This window comes from Lithobates pipiens, unplaced genomic scaffold, assembly GCF_037356315.1.
Source record: "Lithobates pipiens isolate NorthernLeopardFrog02 unplaced genomic scaffold, aLitPip1_a1.2 Scaffold_23, whole genome shotgun sequence".
NCBI classification, from domain to species: Eukaryota; Metazoa; Chordata; class Amphibia; order Anura; family Ranidae; genus Lithobates; species Lithobates pipiens.
In genome coordinates this window covers 278873199-278892612 of record NW_027507785.1, presented here as the reverse complement: position 1 = coordinate 278892612, position 19414 = coordinate 278873199, and the positions used below count along the sequence as shown (strand labels likewise).

At 46.2% G+C, this 19414-nt stretch overlaps 1 protein-coding gene across 1 annotated transcript in view; it reads left to right on the top strand.

The window, feature by feature from the left end:
• The window catches only part of ECHDC2 (enoyl-CoA hydratase domain containing 2), a 33249-nt gene extending 17715 nt beyond the window's left edge, over positions 1 to 15534 (top strand). The window contains exons 5-10 of the mRNA XM_077453313.1: positions 1867 to 1959; positions 3591 to 3647; positions 3744 to 3931; positions 5732 to 5782; positions 12658 to 12705; positions 13786 to 15534. Of these exons, the coding sequence (XP_077309439.1) occupies positions 1867 to 1959; positions 3591 to 3647; positions 3744 to 3931; positions 5732 to 5782; positions 12658 to 12705; positions 13786 to 13863 (515 nt within the window). The 3' untranslated portion in view covers positions 13864 to 15534. The remainder of the gene's footprint in view (positions 1 to 1866; positions 1960 to 3590; positions 3648 to 3743; positions 3932 to 5731; positions 5783 to 12657; positions 12706 to 13785) is intronic.
• The last annotated feature ends 3880 nt before the right edge of the window (positions 15535 to 19414 follow it).

Below are 19414 nucleotides of genomic sequence, written 5' to 3'. Positions count from 1 at the left end.
AATGAGAAATCATAACCAGCAAATAGGTCTTTCATTATCTCTATACACAAGTTTACCTATAGGTAGTGTAAATATATCCTAAACATGCACCATTTAGGAGATATTTACTGAACATGCAGCCAGTGAAATCACTGGCGCATGCGCTCTGAAGGAATGTCCACCCGTGCTGTTTATTCAGAGCCCTGTGCTATGCCAGTCACAGAGCCGGAGCAAATCCAGAAAGGAAGACTTGGGGAAGATGGGCGCCATCTCCAGCGTTGAGATCGCATCACTGGAAGGCTTCATTTTGCGGTAAGTTTCACATAATATGCTAGTATGCAGTGCATACTAGCACGCTATGCCTTTGCCTTGCAGGTAAGAAAAAAAAGTCTAAAGGCTTTCTTTAAAATTTTATAAAAAAAATGTACACTTACCTGCACCATGGAGTGGTTTTGCACAGAACAGCCCAGATCCTCCTCTTCTCGGGTCCCCCCTTCCTGGCCCCTCCCTTCTGTTGAGTGCCCCAGAACAAACAGCTTGCGATGGGGGCACTCAACAGCTTCTTTCCTGAGCCGCAGCTACGCGTGCCCATTCACATAGATCCGCAGCTTGGACCCACCCCCTCCCTTTCCTCATTGGCTCACTGGCTTTGATTGACAGCAGTGGGAGCCACTGGCTCCCTCTGTTGTTTCAGCCAATTAGGAGGGAGAGTCCCTGGAGAGCCGAGGCTCTCGTGTACATCGCTGGTCAAGATGGGGCTCAAGTGAGTAATAGGGGGTCTGGGGAGACTGCTGCAAAGAGGAGGTTTTTTACCTTCATGAGTAGAATGCAATGGAATTTAAAAAACCTTGAGCCTTTACAAATGCTTTAATAAAGTATTATTAGAGGTAAGTTACACATAATATCTGACACAGCCATACAGTAAAAATTTATGTAGGTAGGATGTTTTACTTTTCAAAAGACTTGTAATTCTGTTCAGCCGGTCTTGTCATTCACTCAACTTTGCCACACTGACTCCACTATTTCCTAGCTCAGCGTTACAGCTTTAAAGGCTCGTTCACACTGATAGCCTGGCCACTGGTGTGCGCTGGGAGACACAATGCCAATGCACCAATTCTGGCACATTGCACTGTTTACTTTTTTCACAGGACTTTATTAACATTTCACAAGTTACTTTCTTTTTTTTAACAATGTCTTTTTATTGAACAATATACATATACAGGATCACAGTAAGTATATCAAGTGCAAATTAACAATTACATACACAATAAAGAACCTAAAGTTGGGGCACAGAACATCACCTGAGTATGATGTATGGGAAGGATTTTTACAGTGCTTAGATTACAAATACCAAAGAAAAATATAACAACTTCAAAATAAATTATTTATTGAGATCAAGATTAAAAACGATTCACTTCACAAAAAAAAAGTGCTGAGGTTTTGACATAGAAGGTGGCAGTCGAGGTCAGAAATGGATGTAACAGAAAAATTCATTGCACATTATCCCGACATGTTTCGCTGATACGCTTCCTCAGGGGATATGCAAGCTATCATGAAAGACACTAAAAGAAAAATAGACAAACAATATACAAAATGCGAAAATGAATTAATAAATAGATAAATATAACAGCGCATCAAATATCATTATTATTTGGCCAGAAAAGCCCCTTCTGTTCCTATTTCTGATTTTATTGGGGTCGGACTTTCCCCAAGTTCATTGCTGTGCTCCTCCAACTTTAGTTCCATGGTCCAATGATACTGCCTCTGAAGGAATTTCACTTTTAAGGACAGCTGCAATGTTTCTTGCAATAGCAATTAAATGATTGATTTTACTTGTTGCCCTTTAATATATTCATGTATTCAGTTTATATCTTCTCTCTGTTTTAGCTGCCCTCCCAATGCCAACAATTGCTGCTGTGGATGGTTACGCCTTGGGCGGCGGTCTAGAACTGGCGTTAGCTTGTGATCTCCGCATTGCTGGTATGTATTTATCAAAAAGGAGAGATGAAAAATAGACATGAACTATTCTAAAAAAAAGAGGGTAAGGGACGTATGTCAGTACTGCACTCCGTGTAGCTATCAAATATAGAAATGAATGCAGCTGTGTATCCAGGAATCAGTTATTAAAGGAGAACTTTATCCATAACAACTTGATCAAAAATAATGTTCTTTAGCAAGGAAACATACATCCCACAATTAATAATTATGCTACCAGAATTAGTATGTGCTGTATATTGCCTCCAGCATTGCTCCAGTTTCTTCTTTCTGGGGGTTGCCATTTTGCTGAAGTCCAGAGCCCACGAGCAGCAGTAAATCTTTAAGCTGTCAGCAGATCAGCCTCTACATTTTTGGCACAGTGCTGAAAAATAGAGAGCAACTGAGCATGTGCAGAGACAGTGCATTCATGGATTTTAAACAGTATAGGCATGTGTCCCATAGCCATACCTGCAAAAAGGGCCAGCCTGAAGTGATCCAGCAGATCTTAATTTTCTGAATAAAGTTACATTTTAAATTTATTTTTTTAAGTGCAATTTATGTAAGTACCTGAATTTGAGTTGGCATCAGCCTCCTGCAATGCCCCCATGCAGCCATACTCAGACTGAGAGAGGGAGGAGAAGGGCTGAGAGTCAGTCAGGTTTGTTGCACACAAATGTAATGACAAGGAACATGCTGATAGAAGAGAGCATAATCAGCCAAGAGATTACCCTATTAATCTCCAGCTGTTCTTCTTTACTGTCCAATCAGAAGTCTGGGCTGAAGAGAGGACACCACTGTATATTCTACAACTGTAAAAGAGAAGGGGGCGTCTTTGCTGTGCTGTGTTGCGCAGCTGTGTAAATCTCCAAATTGGATGGACGGAAATACACATCTTTTGGCACATAACTGCACAGTTTTTTATGTATTTTATTTGTGTATATAGCCGTTTGCCTGGAGTTCCGCTTTAAGTAGTCAATGTAGCATTGACAATATGTCCTTTTATAGAAAGCAGAAGAGAAAGTGGCCACAACCATTCACCGTTCTGTAGGGGGGTAAAGTTCTTGAACAAATAGTCACACTTGTATATCTTTCTCATATCCACACTGATAAATGAGTGAACTTGGTGCAGCTGTGGCATGGGACTCCGATTCCCCCGGGATCAGTGGTGTCTGGTCCTCTCCTGATAGTCTTCAGCCTAGAGCAGGGATCTCCGAACTTTCTAAGCAAAGGACCAGTTTACTGTCCTTCAGACTTTAAGAGGGCCGGACTGTGGCCAGTGAGAGTAGAAAATGCCTTGGCATCAATGGGAGTAAACAATGCCCCATCATTGGTGTCGGTGGGAGGAATATTGCCCCATTGTTGGTATCAGAGGAAGGAATAGTGTCCCATCATTGGTGTTAGTGGTAAGAATAGTTGGTGTCAGTGACAGGAATTATGCCCCATTGTTGGTGTCAGTGGGCACCCCATTGTTGGTGTCAGTACTTTGTATTGGTGGGAGGAATAGTGCCCCAAGGGCTGGATAATGGTAAGCAAAGGGCCACATTCAGCCACTGGGCCACAGTTTGGGGACCACTGGCCTAGAACATTAGCTATAATCTAGTAGAGATAATGGCAACAACTTTCATATATTGCAGCATCCTCGGCTAAACTGGGACTGATTGAAACTACAAGAGGATTACTTCCTGGAGCCGGTAAGGAGAAACATCAATGCTGTGATATCATTATACAACTGTCAGTACAGAGTGTATAAAGCAGTTTCATAACACATTGGTTTCCATCATTGGCAGGAGGATCCCAACGCCTTCCACGCCTGATTGGAGTCGGTTTGGCCAAAGAGCTAATCTTCACTGGGAGACAGATTGAGGGGACGCAGGCATATAACATCGGACTAGTGAATGACGCTGTTCCACAGAATGAATCTGCGGATGCTGCACATAAGAAAGCCTTGGAGCTGGCCCAAGAAATTCTGCCTCGGGTAAAATGCATGTTGGACTTCCCACCATTTTATTTCTTAGTAATAATGATCACCAGGACAAATAGAGAGGGCAGATCTCTCCAGTGGGGACAACAATAAAATAACTTTTCTTAATAGTTCTTCAACAGGTCAAATGCTATTTGCTCATAGAATGGTTTGGAAAAATACCACATTATGGCCACTAGATGGAGCTGAGGATCATAGGAAGAAGTGTGACCCTCAGCTGCATCTAGTGGTATTTTTCTGCCACCGATTGACCCCATGTGGCTATGGTAGGTCAATGATAGCACAAGAATCCCACCTACTTTGTCTATGTGTAGCTGCAAAGCATGAAATCCACTGCCAGCAGCTGATTGGCCTGGCAATAACAGCCACTGTCTGGGTTCGGATGGAACCCAAGCTTATCTGTACTGAGGATGTACTGTGAATGCAGGGTGTCATGGTCTTGTCCCCTAAGGGAAGGTCACCACCGTGCCCACGATTCATGGTATATTGGTGCAGAGAGAGACTGTGCATCACTGAGGTACTCACATTGAAGATGAGGAGAAGAAAAGGGCCCAATGTGTCACATAATTCAAAAGAAGACATCTGAGAAAGGCAAGTACACTAAATTTCCAAAAGTATTAGGACGCCTGCCTTTACATGCACATGAACATGAATCTTAATGGCATCCCAATCTTGGTCTGTAGGGTTCAATATTTAGTTGGCCCACCCTTTGCAGCTATAACAGCTTCAACTCTTCTGGGAAGGCTGTCCACAAGGTTTAGGAGTGTCTATGGGAATGTTTGACCATTCTTCCAGAAGCGCATTTGTGAGGTCAGGCACTGACGTGGACGAGATGGCCAGGCTCGCAGTCTCCGCTCCAGTTCATCCCAAAGGTGTTCTATTGTTTTGAGGTCAGGATTCAGTGTGGGACAGTCAAGTTCCCCCACCCCAAACTCGCTCATCCATGTCTTTATGGACCTTGCTTTGTGCACTGGTCCAAATCATTTGGTGGAGGCGGGATTATGGTGTGGGGTTATTTTTCAGGGGTTGGGCTTGGTTTCCTTAGTTCCAGTGAAGGGAATTCTTAAGGCATCAGCATACCAAGACATTTTGGACAATTTCATGCTCCCAATTTTGTGGGAACAGTTTGGGGATGGCCCCTTCCTGTTCCAACATGACTGCACACCAGTGCACAAAGCAAGGTCCATAAAGACATGGATGAGCAAGTTTGGGGTGGAGGAACTTGACTGGCCTACATAGAGTGGATGACATTTGGGATGAATTAGAGTGGTGATTGCGAGTGAGGCCTTCTCATCCAACATCAGTGCCTGACCTCACAAATGCACTTCTTGAAGAATGGTCAAACATTCCCATAGACCAGTGGTTCTCAACTCCTCGTCCTCGGGACCAACTAACAGGTCAGGTTTGCAAGATAACTGAAATACACCACAGGTGATATCAGTTGCTGCTCAGTGATTGCAGCATTCTAGTCAGCATCTCCCCAAGGTAATACTTAAATGCTGGCCTGTTAGTGGGTCCTGAGTTCAGAACCACTGCCATAGACACAATCCTAAATCTTATGGACAGCCTTCCCAGAAGAGTTGAAACTGTTATAGCTGCAAAGGGTGGGCCAGCTCAATATTGAACCCTATAAACTAAGACTGGGATGCCATTAAAGTGCATGTGTCCCAATACTTTTGGTATTATAGTGTATATTAAAAACTATAACATGCACATGAGTGGGGGGTACAGAGCCAGAAGTTGGTCTTGGAATTCCTGATCATCGGTTTGTTAACTCTCTTTGCTCACTTACAGGCTCCAGTTGCTGTCAGAATGGCCAAGCTGGCAATGAACAAAGGAATAGAGGTAAACTGATACTTACAGTATTAATGTCACTTCATAACTTCATCAGTATTCTCCTGCTTCATCCTCATATGCGCCATTTGTAATATGTTCTTTAAAGTGGAACTTTAGTCAGAAAATGAAGTCCTGATAAATCTCTTTAGGCTGGCGCCTTTTGCAGGTATAGCCATGCAAAACATTAAAAATACATGTCTATACTGTTTAAAATCCGGTAATACACTGCCTCATCCTACTCTGCACATGCTCAGTTGCTCTCTATTTTTAGGAACTGTGACAAATTTGTAGAGGCAGATCTGCTGATAGAGTAATGACTTACTGCTGTTAAGGGGCTCTGGGCTTCAGCAAAATGGCAGCCTCCAGCAAGAAGAAATGGAACAATGCTGGAGGCAATTAATAAACACACTAACATTTTTATCAGGTTGTTATTGGTAAAGTTCCACTTTAAGGGTAAATACACCTCTATTACAGGTATTTTTAAACATTTCTGGACGCCCGCCTTTGATATACGTTGGTCCTGACATTAAGAACCGGGGTTATGGCAGCAGATAGCTGGCATAACCCCCGGTACTTTCTTCAATGGCAGTGGTCTGCTTTGAGATAAAAGTGGTCTCCACGGCGGATTTGCCCATCCCCCTCCAGCCGTGTCCCGGTCGTCTCTGCTGCTTACCGGAGCCATCGGTACCGGCGAAGACAATCTGATCCTTTCTCCTGCGTGGCACTAAGCCGATTGAGGGAATGATGGGCCCCACTGGACTCTGTGCCATTGGATGATGGCAGCGACTCTAAATGTCACTTCTGCCCAATGGCCTTAAAGAGACACTTTTTATTAAAAACAATAAAAAAAAGAGAAAAAATGTATTTATTTTTTTCAAGTGTAAATGTGAGATCTAAGGTTTTTTTGACCCCGGATCTCACATTAAAGAAATCCTGTCATGCTTTTTTTCTATTATAAGGGATGTTTACATTCCTTGTAATATGAATAAAAGTGATCCAGTGTAAAAATAAAAAATAAGAAGTAAAATAAAATAAAACATTTTTTTTTTTAAAGTCCCCCGTTCCTCCGAGCTCATTGCAAGAAGCTATTGCATACGTAAATTGCGGCCACATATTAAAACGGTGTTCAAACCACACATGTGAGGTATCGCCACGATTGTTAGAGCGAGAGAAATAATTCTAGCACTAGACCTCCTCTGTAACTCAAAACTGGTAACCTGTAGGAATGTTTAAACGTCGCCTATGGAGATTTTTTAGTGCCAAAGTCTGTTGCCATTCCAGGAGTGGGCGCAATTTTGAAGCGTGACATGTTGGGTATCAATTTACTTGGCGTAACATTATCTTTCACAATATAAAAAAAAACTGGGATAACGTTACTGTGTTCTTATTTTTCAGTCCAGAAAAAGTGTATTTTTTTCCCCATAAATTGCGTTTGTAAGACCGCTGCGCAAATATGGTGTGACAAAGTATTGCAACGACCGCCATTTTATTCTCTTGGGTGTCTGAAAAAAATATATATAATGTTTGGGGGTTCTAGCAAAAAAAGAACTGATTTTAACTTGTAAACAGGTGTCGAAAATAGGCCCTGTCCTTAACCACTTCCAGACCGCCGCATGCTGATATACATCCTAAGTTTGAAGAGGAACATTGTTGTTATGGCAGCAGATGGCTGCCATAACCCCCAGTATTCTCTTTTTTGGCCAATAACCGCAATCTCACTTTTATCGGCGGTGGAAGAGGGGACCCCCTTCGCGGAGGCGATCGGATGTTCATCCATGCTGGGTATGGAGATGAGTGAGGGGAAGATGGCCCCAACCCATCTCCATACCATTGCTGGGCGGAAGTAATGTCAAAACGTCACTTCCGCCCACAGCTCTTAAAGGGCCATTTTTTTTTTCTTTTTATTGCATTTTAGTGTAAATATGAGATCTGAGGTCTTTTTGACCCCATATCTCATATTTAAGAGGTCCTGTCATGCTTTTTTCTGTTACAAGGGATGTTTACATTGCTTGTAATAGGAATAAAAGTGACAATTTTTTTTTTAAAGAATAGTGTAAAAATAAAAAATAAAAAGGTAAAATAAATTTAAAAAATAAAATTTAAACACACCCCGTCCCACCGAGCTCGTGCGCAGAAGTGAACGCAAATGAAAACTGTGTTCAAAACACACATGTGAGGTACCGCCACGATTGGTAGAGCGAGAGCAATAATTGTAGCCCTAGACCTCCTCTGTAACTCAAAACATGCATGAGATTTTTAAGGGTAAACTTTTGTCGTCATTCCACGAGTGGGCGTAATTTTGAAGCGTGACATGTTGGGTATCAATTTACTCGGCGTAACATTATCTTTCACAATATAAAATAAAAAAATGGGCTAACTTTACTGTTGTCTTATATTTTAATTCAAAACAGTGTATTTTTTTCCAAAAAAGTGTGCTTGTAAGACTGCTGCGCAAATACGGTGTGACAGAAAGTATTGCAACGACCTCCATTTTATTCTCTAGTCATGTTTGGGGGTGCCAAGTCATTGTCTAGCAAAAAAAACAAAACTGTTTTTAACTTGTAAACAACAAATCTCAGAAAGAGGCTCGGTCCTTAAGTGGGAAAAATGTAAAAAAAACTGACCGGTCAGGTTTGCAAGATGATTGGACGGGTGAGGATTCTAACTAAGTTGGACAACAATAACCCAAGTTCCATGTTTCTTGATCAATGACTGAACAGTGAAAAAACTCCTTGATGAGATTTGTGGAACTTTTGCAGCTTTTCCCATTTTTCCCATTAACTACTGTAAAACAATTATTCATGTAAAACAAGAAAGTAACAAAATTAGTGGTATGGTAACAACATTGAACCCACTGTCAGCTATTCTGTGTATAACCAGTTATGCCAAAGGTTTTGGAAGTGCCTCATATTAAGAAGCCTCATTTCTTTTGATATCACTGTACCCTGAAAGGCCAGCTACATGGTTGGATAGTACGCCCCTCCTCCATCCCTCCATACAGCCATCCAACAACACACGCCCTGTACACACGAGCGGAAATTCTGCCAGCAAAAGCCCGATGAGAGCTTTTGGTCAGAAAATGCGACCGTGTGTATGCTCCATCTGACTTTTGCTTCCCACGAATTCCAGCCAGCAAAAGACAGAGCAGGTTCTCAATTTTTCGGTCGGAAAAAGCTCCAATCAAAAATTCTGATCGTCTGTACCAATTCTGCTGCGCAAAATTCCTACGCATGCTCGGAAGCACTGAACTTCATTTTCTTGGCTCGTCGTAGTGCTGTACGTCACCGCGTTCTTGATGGTCGAAAGTTCAGTGAACTTTTGTGTGACCGTATGTATGCAAGCCAAGCCTGAGCGGAATTCCATCAGGAAAAACCATCCAAGGTTTTTCCGACAGAAATTCCGCTCGTGTGTACAGGGCATAAGGCTGTTTTTTTGTTTTTTTAACTCAGAAAAACTGAAAACCTCAATTTAAAAAGTTTAAATTGAGTCAATTTAAAAGCCACACCGCAAATGCAGTAAAACGTAGACGGAAGCCACTCTACCATACAGGCCTGATTAGTGGAGTGCTGCAGAGATGGTTGTTCTTCTGGAAGGTTCTCCTCTCTCCACAGCGAAATGCTGGAAATCTGTCAGAATGACCATCAGGTTCTTGGTCACCTCCCTGACTAAGGCCCTTCTCCCCCAATCGCTCAGTTTGGCCGTGAGGCCCACTGTTGGAAGAGTCCTGGAGGTTCCAAACTTCTTCCATTTATGGATGATGGAAGCCACTGTGCTCATTGGGACCTTCAATTTTTCTGTACCCTTCCCCAGATCTGTGCCTCCATACAATCCTGTCTCGGAGGTCTACAGACAATTCCTTGGACTTCATGGCTTGGTTTGTGCTCTGACATGCACTGCTAATTGTGGGACCTTATATAGACAGGTGTGTGCCTTTCCAAATTATGTCTAATCATCTCCAGGATGATCCGTGGAACAGATGCTCCTAAACTCAATTTTGAGTGTCATGGCAAAGGCTGTGAATACTTATGTACATGTGATTTTTTAGTTTTTTTGGTGACCGTTTATGAAACTGTGAACAGTGGTGATCTAGAGGATCACCAGTGATCTCAGTTCATTAATGGTTTATGAAACAGATGATTGGGGGAGAACATGTGAAACCCCCCAGAAAATCTGTAAGACAAAGGCATAATGAGCTAGTAAGCATAGCACACTAGCTCATTATGAATTACTTCCCTTAGATCGAAAGCCCGCGCAGCGGTCCTCATACACCGCTCCCGGAGTTACTTCCGGGTATTGCAGGCTCCGGCGATGTTATTGGCCTGAGCCGTGATGACGTCACTCCCGCGCATGCTCCCAGGAGCCGCAAGTAACAGCATACTAGCTGAAGCAACAGCACGGACGTGGCATTGCTTCAGTGCGCATGGGCTGATGACGTTGGCACATGCCGATACAGGGGATATCTCCTAAACCGTGCAGGGTTGGGCGATATCTGGGGTACCTACAGGTAAGCCTTATTATAGGCTTACCTGTAGTCAAACGTGGTTGTAAAGGGTTCACAATCACTTTAAGTCGACCATAGATGGAGCGATTTTCTTTTACAAGAAAGAAAATCCAAACAAGAAGACTCACTGCTCCAGGTGGGGTTGGAAAGCCTGATGAGCTGGACAGGTGCCCGCCTCCGCCTATAATCAAAAGAAGAAAATGGCCGCACTCTCTGTACTCGAGCAAAATAATTTTATTCAGAACATCCCAAAGTGTTGACAGAAAGCTGGTAGATGCATTTCACACACTCCAAGTGTGCTTAATCTTTACCCGGATTATTAGTAATGATTAAGCACACTTGGAGTGTGTGAAATGCATCTACCAGCTTTCTGTCAACACTTTGGGATGTTCTGAAAAAAATAATTTTGATCGAGTACAGAGAGTGCGGCCATTTCTTCTTTTGCGTAAGGAAAAATCACTTGATTCCCCCTTCAACACAGTCAGTTCCCGAAGATTTATTGTGTTCTCCCAGCAGGGGCAGGGGGAGGGGAGCGTTGGTAGGGGAATAGATTACACAGCGATTCTAAAAAAGATGAAAAAATGGACATGCTGGTTGTACCCAGGTTGATCGATCAACTTGGGTACAATCAGACTACCCCATACATAGTTTGAATCTCAGGGGGTTAAGCAGGGACTGCCTGAGATTCGAACCATGTATGGGCAGGCTGATTGTACCCAAGTTAATCAACTTGGGTTGAAGCAGTCTACCCATTCATTGTTTGAATCTTGGCTGCTGAACTGGCTGAGATTTGAACCGTCTTTGGCCGCTTTTAGGCATAATATGCAAAAAATAAAAATAAGGGTGTAAAAATCATAGGTCTGTAATAAACAAGCTTGAAAATCGTTTTATTGTTAATTAGGATCCCGTGGAAGGAAGGAACCTTGAAATGCATTGAAATAGATGGCTTCCTAATTTTCCTTGAAATTACCAAAAATTGTTATGTGCATGTACAGTGTTCTGTATTAAAGTGGAACTTCAGTCATTTTTTTTCATCTTTTCATCTATTAAATCTTCTGTGCTTGTTCTTTTAACCACTTCAGCCCCGGACCAGAGCACTTTTTGCGATTAGGCACTGCGTTGCTTTAACCAAATAAAATTAATGTCCTTTTTTTTCCCACAAATAGAGCTTTCTTTTGGTGGTAGTTGATCACCTCTGCGGTTTTGATTTTTTGCACTATAAACCGAAAAATAGCGACAATTTTGAAAAACGCTTTAGCTCGATATGTATTCTACATATTTTTGGTAATAAAAAATAAAAAAATCGCAATAAGCGTGGGATTGCTTTGTGCAAAAGTTATAGCGTTTACAAAATAGGGGATCGTTTTATGGCATTTTTATTAATAATTTTTTTTATTAGTAATGGCGGCGAACAGCGATTTTTATCGGCACTGCGACATTATGGCGGAGACTTTTGGTGCGATTTTGGGACCATTCACATTTATACAGCGATCAGTGCAATAAAAAATGCACTGATTACTGTGTAAATGTGACTGACAGTGAAGGGGTTAACCACTATGTGGCGCTGTAGGGGTTGTGTGTCCTAGGGAGTGATTCTAACTGTGAGGGGGAGGGGCTACGTGTGACACAACACTGATCATCGCTCCCAATTACAGGGATCTGTGATCAGTGACAGTGTCACTAGGCAGAATGGGGAAATGCTTGTTTACATTAGCATTTCCTCGTTCTTCCTCTCCGAGAGGCGATCGCGGGTATCCCCACAGACATCGAGTCCGCGGGACCCGCGATCATGCTCACGAAGCTCTCGGCAGCACGCGCCGCCCACAAGCCACCTCTTAAAGAGCAACGTACATGATTCTGCCTGTAGGTGTCCTTCTTTTGCAGTATATCTGTGTGAAGCTGTCGGGAAGCTATTAACTTTGAATAGTAAAACATTTTTTTCTGCCAGTAAATCCCTTATACAGCCCACTTCCTGTTTCTTGTCTGGAAAAAAGCTTAGGCTTATGACATCATGCACAGCTCTCTCACTCACTCTTGTGAGAGTTTAACAGGAAGGGAAGGGGGATGAGTCATGAGAGGGCCAACAAGAGCTGCAGAGCTGGAGGAGTGCCTCTGTGTGAATCCAGGAAGTGAACAAGCAGCAGCTTCAGCTGACCACAGCTAAATTGGTTGCAGCCAGACTCAGTGGAGGGAGATTTCTGCAGCATATTTGCCAAGTACAGAATCACAATATATATAAAATAATATGCAAAGTGGTTGGAGGGAAGCCTCAGAATGGCAAATATGTTTTTATTACAAATTATGTGAGCAGACTGCAGTTCCTCTTTAATGAGAGTTCCATGGCGACTACTGTTGGGCTTGATGGAGTTTTATGTTTTGGCAGGTGGATATTGCATCTGGAATGGCCATTGAGGGAATGTGCTATGGGCAGGTAAGTGTTGGTAACACTAAAGTACCATGTACAGTACTTTCAGATATTTCCTGCCTTGGTTATTGGTCCCACCAAGACGACAGGCCAAAATTATATGATAAAAAGAGGTTTAAAGTGGTTGTAAACCACGACATATACCCAGTGAAGTGACTGGCCTCAGGTGATACACAGAGATTAAACAAATCCTCGTACATATGTTGTACCTGTTTATCTGCAGTTTTCTTCTCTCTACATTCGTTAAAGGTCCAGAATTTATATACCTTGTGTAGTATTTCAGAACAAAGGGGGCGGAGAACTGAAGTTACACCTTGCAGGGCTCAGTGAGGAGAGTTCTGAAGCCTAGTTCACATCTATGCATTTTTTTTGTGCATTTTCAGGTTTGCAGAAACACAGTACAGTCTATTTAACACGGGTTTCCTATGGTTTACATCTGTGCATTTTATGGAAAGAGCCAGGGCCCAGCAGGTTGTGTTTTTGGTTCCATAAACTTCAATGGTTCAAAGACGAGTATTGAAAAATGCAAAATGCACCTGGGATATGTATCAACTGCAAACTGCATAGGTGTGAACCAGGCCTAACAGCTGATTGGAGGGAAGGGATACACACCCCCCTCACACAAACTCTGAGGCTGTCAATCAGCTGGAGATCCTTCCCCTGTCACCTTTTTTTCTCTTGGTGTCAGGAGTGACTCCTTAGCAGAGGAACGAAGCACCAGACAGAAATGACACTTAGTGCTCTTAATGGAGACAAGTACACACTATAGAGCAGCAATTAGCGGACCTCCAGCTGTGGCAGAACTGCAAGTCCCATGAGGCATAGCAATACTGACAGCCACAAGCATGACACCCAGAGGCAGAGGCATGATGGGACTTGTATTTTGCAATGGCTGGAGGTCCGCTAATTGCATATCACTACTATAGAGGGATATCCTTTGTTCATATTTCATGTCTAAGGTTTACAACCACTTCAAATCTTTAATAGTTATGGGATTGAATTGGAATCTGAGAAGTGTCCTGATAAAATAGAATAGTAAAAAAAAAAAAACTGTTTAATTTAATATAACAATGTCATGTCCCTTAGGTTATTCCTACCAAGGATCGTATGGAAGGCATGGCGGCATTTCAGGAGAAGCGTCCACCTCACTATAAAGGAGAATAAGGATCCTACCAACATGAAGGCTCTTTTTATAAGTTCATGTTAACCACTTATGGACCACCCGCCGCAGTTTTATGGTGGCTGTTTGAAGGAGAATATCGTTGTTATGGTAGCAGCTGGCTGACATAACCCCGGTACCCCCTTCTTCAGCGGCCTGTGTGCTACAAGATAAAAGTGGACCCTGTGGCCGATTCGCCTCGAGATCAATCTTTTAATCGGTGGCTGGAGAGGGCCCCTCCCCCTCCCACCGCAATCCGATGCCGCCCGCCGCTTACCGGAGCTGTCGGCAGTGGCGGAGGCCATCGCGTCCTGTCTGGTACAGTATGGAGACGAGTGAGGGGAAGATGGCCCTCACCCGTCTCCATACAACTGCTGGGCGTAAGCGATGTCAAAACGTCACTTCTGCACATAGCTCTTAAAGGGCCATTTTTTTTTTAATTACAATTCTTTTTTTTTGTTTTGCATTTTAGTCTAAATATGAGATCTGAGGACTTTTTGACCCTAGATCTCATATTTAAGAGTACCTTCCATCTTTTTTTCTAGTACAAGGAATGTTTACATACCTTGTAATAGGAATAAAAGTCAAAAATAATTCTTTTAAACAGTGTAAAAATAAAAGGTAAAATAAATAATAATAATAATAATAATAAAAAAAAGTTTTTAAAACGCGCCCCGTCCCGCCGAGCTCATGTGCAGAAGCGAACGCATATGTGAGTAGCACCCGCATATTATAACGGTGTTCAAACCACACATGAGGTTTCGCCTTGATCGGTAGAATGAGAGCAATAATTCTAGCCCTAGACCTCCTCTAACGCAAAACATGCAATCTGTAGAATTTTTTAAATGTTGCCTATGGAGATTTTTAAGGGTAAATGCCATTCCACGAGCGGGCGCAATTTTGAAGCATGACATGTTGGGTATCAATTTACTCGGCGTAACATTATCTTTTAAAATATAAAATATTGGGCCAATTTTACTAGTGTCTTATTTTTTTATTCAAAAAAGTGAATTTTTTCCAAAAAAAAGTACACTTGTAAGACCGCTGCGCAAATACGGTGTGAAATTTTTTTTTAAACGACCGCCATTTTATTTTCTAGGGCAGGGATCTCCAAACTTTGGCCCTCCAGCTGTTGTGGAACTACACATCCCATGAAGCATTGTAAAACTCTGACATTCGCACACGAGTAGGCATGATGGGAATTGTGGTTCCTGAACAACTGGAGGGCCATAGTTTGGAAACCCCTGCTCTAGGGTGTTAGAAAAAAATCAATATATAATGTTTGGGGGTTCTAAGTATTTTTCTAGCCAAAAAAAAACAAAAAAAAACACCAAAATCTCAAAACGAGGCTGGTCCTTAAGTGGTTAATATCATTTATAGTTAATAAACTTTTGTTCAGGACGTAATAAAAAATCAGTGGGAGTAGTAAGCATATGATCGATTGACTGTTACAACAGAATCTGACTGAGTGATCACCCAGCAAAACAAGCCTGAAGGGTCAGTCTAGTGCTCCTATCCTAGGCCTCTCTTTTATGGGGTCAGAACAACGAGCGCGCTATTCTCACAGCACCAAATTTGATGGACTGGAAAACATTGCCTCCTTTCTGAACTTCAGCATTAAAACCTCACATTGCAACTGCATTTAAAACCTATTAAAACATTGCTTTATTTGTATACCCAAGAACCAAATTGTAATCTGTTACAGTTTACCAGTGCTTAGATGTAGTGACTGCATTTGTTTTCTTTTTGTTCATGGTTTTGCACTTTTTATTCTCACCTGGTGATCAGAGGCGGCTCTCTAATTAGGCAAATTAGGCGATTGCCTAAGGCCCCGCAGTCTCAAGGGCCTCGCAATCGACTAATTTGCCTGTGATCAATGCGGTGGCAGCAAGTGCGGGGAGCGGGACAGTAGAGTCCTCTAGGTGGCGCAGTGGCTGGATGACAGACGGCATGAGGGCGGCATGTCCATGTGGGACCCTCACCTGAGCTTCTCTCTTGTGCCGCTCACCAGACCTCTCCTCCACACCTGCCTCCTATTTGGTTCTGGAGTGGGGGGGGTTGCTGAAAAACCACCCAGCTGGATAGTCCCACCATGAGTGTGAAGAGGGAGGAACTCTTATGCTGCCGACCAGAGGAAAGGTGAGTGCCCATGCCGTGCAGCCTTCCCTGTGTGCCTGAATAGGAGGAGCGGTGGGGAGACTGCACATAGATAGTGGAATTGATTTTTCCATATTACTCCATACAGCCGCTGAATGTCTGCAGGGAGGAGAGGTGATCATTCAGCGGTTGCATGGAGGAATATGGAAAAATCAATTCCACTATCTATGTGCAGTCTCTCCACCACTCCTATCTAACTTTTTCTGCATCCCCCGTACTCTCCGGCCCCTCTGTGTACTCCCTGGCTCCGCCCCTCCGTGCGCTCCCTGGCCCCGCCCCTCCTGCTCTCCAGCCCCTCCGTGTGCTCACTGGCTGCACCCCTCCTGCTCTCCAGCCCCTCCTTGTGCTCCCTTTCTCCACGCATCCTGCTCTTCACCCCCTCCCTTTGCTCCCTGGCTCCGCCCCTCCTGCTCTCCAGCCCCTCCTTGTGCTCACTGGCTCCGCCCCTTCTTGTGCTCCCTTTCTCCACGCCTCCTGCTCTTCAGCCCCTCCCTTTGCTCCCTGGCTCCTCCCCTCCTGCTCTCCAGCCCATTCTTGTCCTCTCTGGCTCCACCCCCATTTCGCTAGCACCCCCTGCTCTCCAATTCTTTCTGCCTCCCCTCTCAAGCTCCCCCCAGCACTCTTCACCCCCCACCCTTAGCACTATCTGGCCCCCAGCACTCTCCACCCTACACCCCTGCGGCTCTCTCTGGCCCCCAGCACTCTCCACCCCACACCCCCAGCACTCTCCACCCTACACCCCCAGCACTCTCCGGCCCCCACCCCCCAGCACTCTCTGGCCCCCAGCACTCTCCCCCCCACCCCTCAGTACTCTCTGGCCCCCAGCACTCCCTGCCCCCCACCCCCCAGCAATCTCTGGCCCCCACCCCCCAGCACTCTCTGGCCCCCAGCACTCTCTGCCCCCCACCCCCAGCACTCTCTGGCCCCCAGCACTCTCTGCCCCCCACCCCCAGTACTCTCTGGCCCCCAGCACTCTCCGCCCCCCACCTCGAGCATTCTCTGGCCCCCAGCACTCTCCGCCCCCCCACCCCAAGTATTCTCTGGCCCCCAGCACTCTCCGCCCCCCACCCTGAGCATTCTCTGGCCCCCAGCACTCTCCGCCCCCCACCCGAGCATTCTCTGGACCCCAGAACTCTCCACCCCCCACCCCGAGCATTCTCTGGCCCCCAGCACTCTCCGCCCCCCACCCCGAGCATTCTCTGCCCCCCAGCACTCTCTGCCCCCCAGCATTCTCTGGCCCCCAGCACCCTCCAGCCCCCACCCCCCAGCACTCTCCGGTCCCCACCCCCCAGCACTCTCCGGTCCCCACCCCCCAGCACTCTACAGCTTCTCCTGCTCTTTGCCCCCCCAGGGGCTACAGACAGGGACAGATCTCTAGATCTCTCTCACCCCCTTTCCCTCACCCCCCTCTTTCTCACTTCCCCCTCTCTCTCTTACCCCCTCTCTCCCCCTCTATCTTTCACTCCCCTCCCCCCTCTCTCTTACCCTCTCCCCCTCCCCCCTCTTTCTCTTACCCCCCTCTCCCTCCCCCTCTCTCACCACACTCCTCTCCCTTACCCCTTCCCACCCCTCTCTCTCTCCTTTCCCTCCCTCTCTCCCTTCCCTCCCTTCTCTCCCATCCCTCCCTTCTCTCCCATCCTTCGCTCTCTCCCTTCCCTCACTCTCTCCCCTCCCTCACTCTCTCCCCTCCCTCACTCCCTTCCCTCGCTCTCTCCCCTCCCTCGCTCTCTCCCCTCGCTCTCTCCCCTCCCTCGCTCTCTCCCCTCCCTCACTCCCTTCCCTCGCTCTCTCCCCTCCCTCACTCCCTTCCCTCGCTCTCTCCCCCTCCCTCACTCCCTTCCCTCGCTCTCTCCCCTCCCTCTCTCCCCTCCCTCTCTCTCTCCCCTCCTTCTCTCCCTTCCCTCCCTCTCTCCCTTCCCTCTATCCCCCTTCCCTTCCCTCCCTTCTCTCCCTCCCACTCTCCCTTCCTTCCCTCTCTCTCTTGCCTCCCTCTCTCCCTCCGCTTCCCTCCCTCTCTCCCTCCCTCTCTCCCTCCCTCCCCTTCCCTCTCTATCTACCTTCCCTCCCTCTCTCCCTTCCTTCCCTCCCTCTCTCCCCTCCCTTCCTTCCCTCCCTCTCTCTCTCCCTTCCCTCCCTCTCTCTCTCCCTTCCCTCCCTCTCTCTCTCCCTTCCTTCCCTCTCTCTCTCCCTTCCTTCCCTCTCTCCCTTCCTTCCCTCCCTCTCTCCCTTCCTTCTCTCCCTTCCTTCCCTCCCTCTCTCCCTTCCTTCCCTCCCTCTCTCCCTTCCTTCCCTCCCTCTCTCCCCTCCATTCCTTCCCTCTCTTCCCTCCATTCCTTCCCTCTCTCCCCTCCCTTCCTTCCCTCTCCCCTCCCTTCCTTCCCTCTCCCCTCCCTTCCTTCCCTCTCCCCTCCCTTCCTTCCCTCTCTCTGTCCCTTCCCTTCCTTCCCTCTCTCTGTCCCTTCCCTTCCTTCCCTCTCTCTGTCCCTCTCTCTGTCCCTTCCCTTCCGTCCCTCTCTCTCTTCCCTTCCTTCCCTCTCTCTCTCCCCCCTCCCTTTCTCTCTCCTCCCTTCCTCTCTCCTCCCTTCCCTCCCTTCCTCTCTCCTACCTTCCCTCCCTTCCTCTCTCCTACCTTCCCTCCCTCTCTTCCCCTTCCCTCGCTCTCTCCTACCTTCCCTCCCTCTCTTCCCCCTTCCCTCGCTCTCTCCTTCCCTCTTCCTTCCCTCTCTTCCCCCTCCCTTTCCTCCCTCTCTCCTCCCTCCCTCTCTCCCTTCCCTCCCTCCCTCTCTCCTCCCTTTCCTCCCTCTCCCTCTCTCCTCTCTTCCCCTCCCTCTCTCCTCTCTTCCCTCCCTCTCTCCTCTCTTCCCTCCCTCTCTCCTCTCTTCCCTCCCCCTCTCCTCTCTTCCCTCCCCCTCTCCTCTCTTCCCTCCCTCCCTCTCTCCCTTCCCTCTTCCCCCTCTTGCCCACCCTTTCTCTCCTCCCCCTCTCTCCCCCTCCCCTCCTCTCCTCTTTCCACCACTCTCTCCCCCTTTTGTGCACCCTTTATCTACCCCTCTCTCACCCCCCTCTCCCCCTCTCACTCACAATGTCTTGCTCCCCTCCCCTCTCTCTCTTTCCCACCCCCTATCTCTCACAATCTCTCTCTTCCCCTCCCCTCTCTCTCCTCTCCTCTCTGACAGATCAGACAGGGACAGATCTCTAGATCTCTCTCACCCCCTTTCCCTCACCCCCCTCTTTCTCACTTCCCCCTCTCTCTCTTACCCCCTCTCTCCCCCTCTATCTTTCACTCCCTCCCCCCTCTCTCTTACCCCTCTCCCCCTCTCCCTCCCTCCCTCCCCCCTCTTTCTCTTACCCCTCTCCCCCTCTCCCTCCCTCCCTCCCCCTCTTTCTCTTACCCCCCTC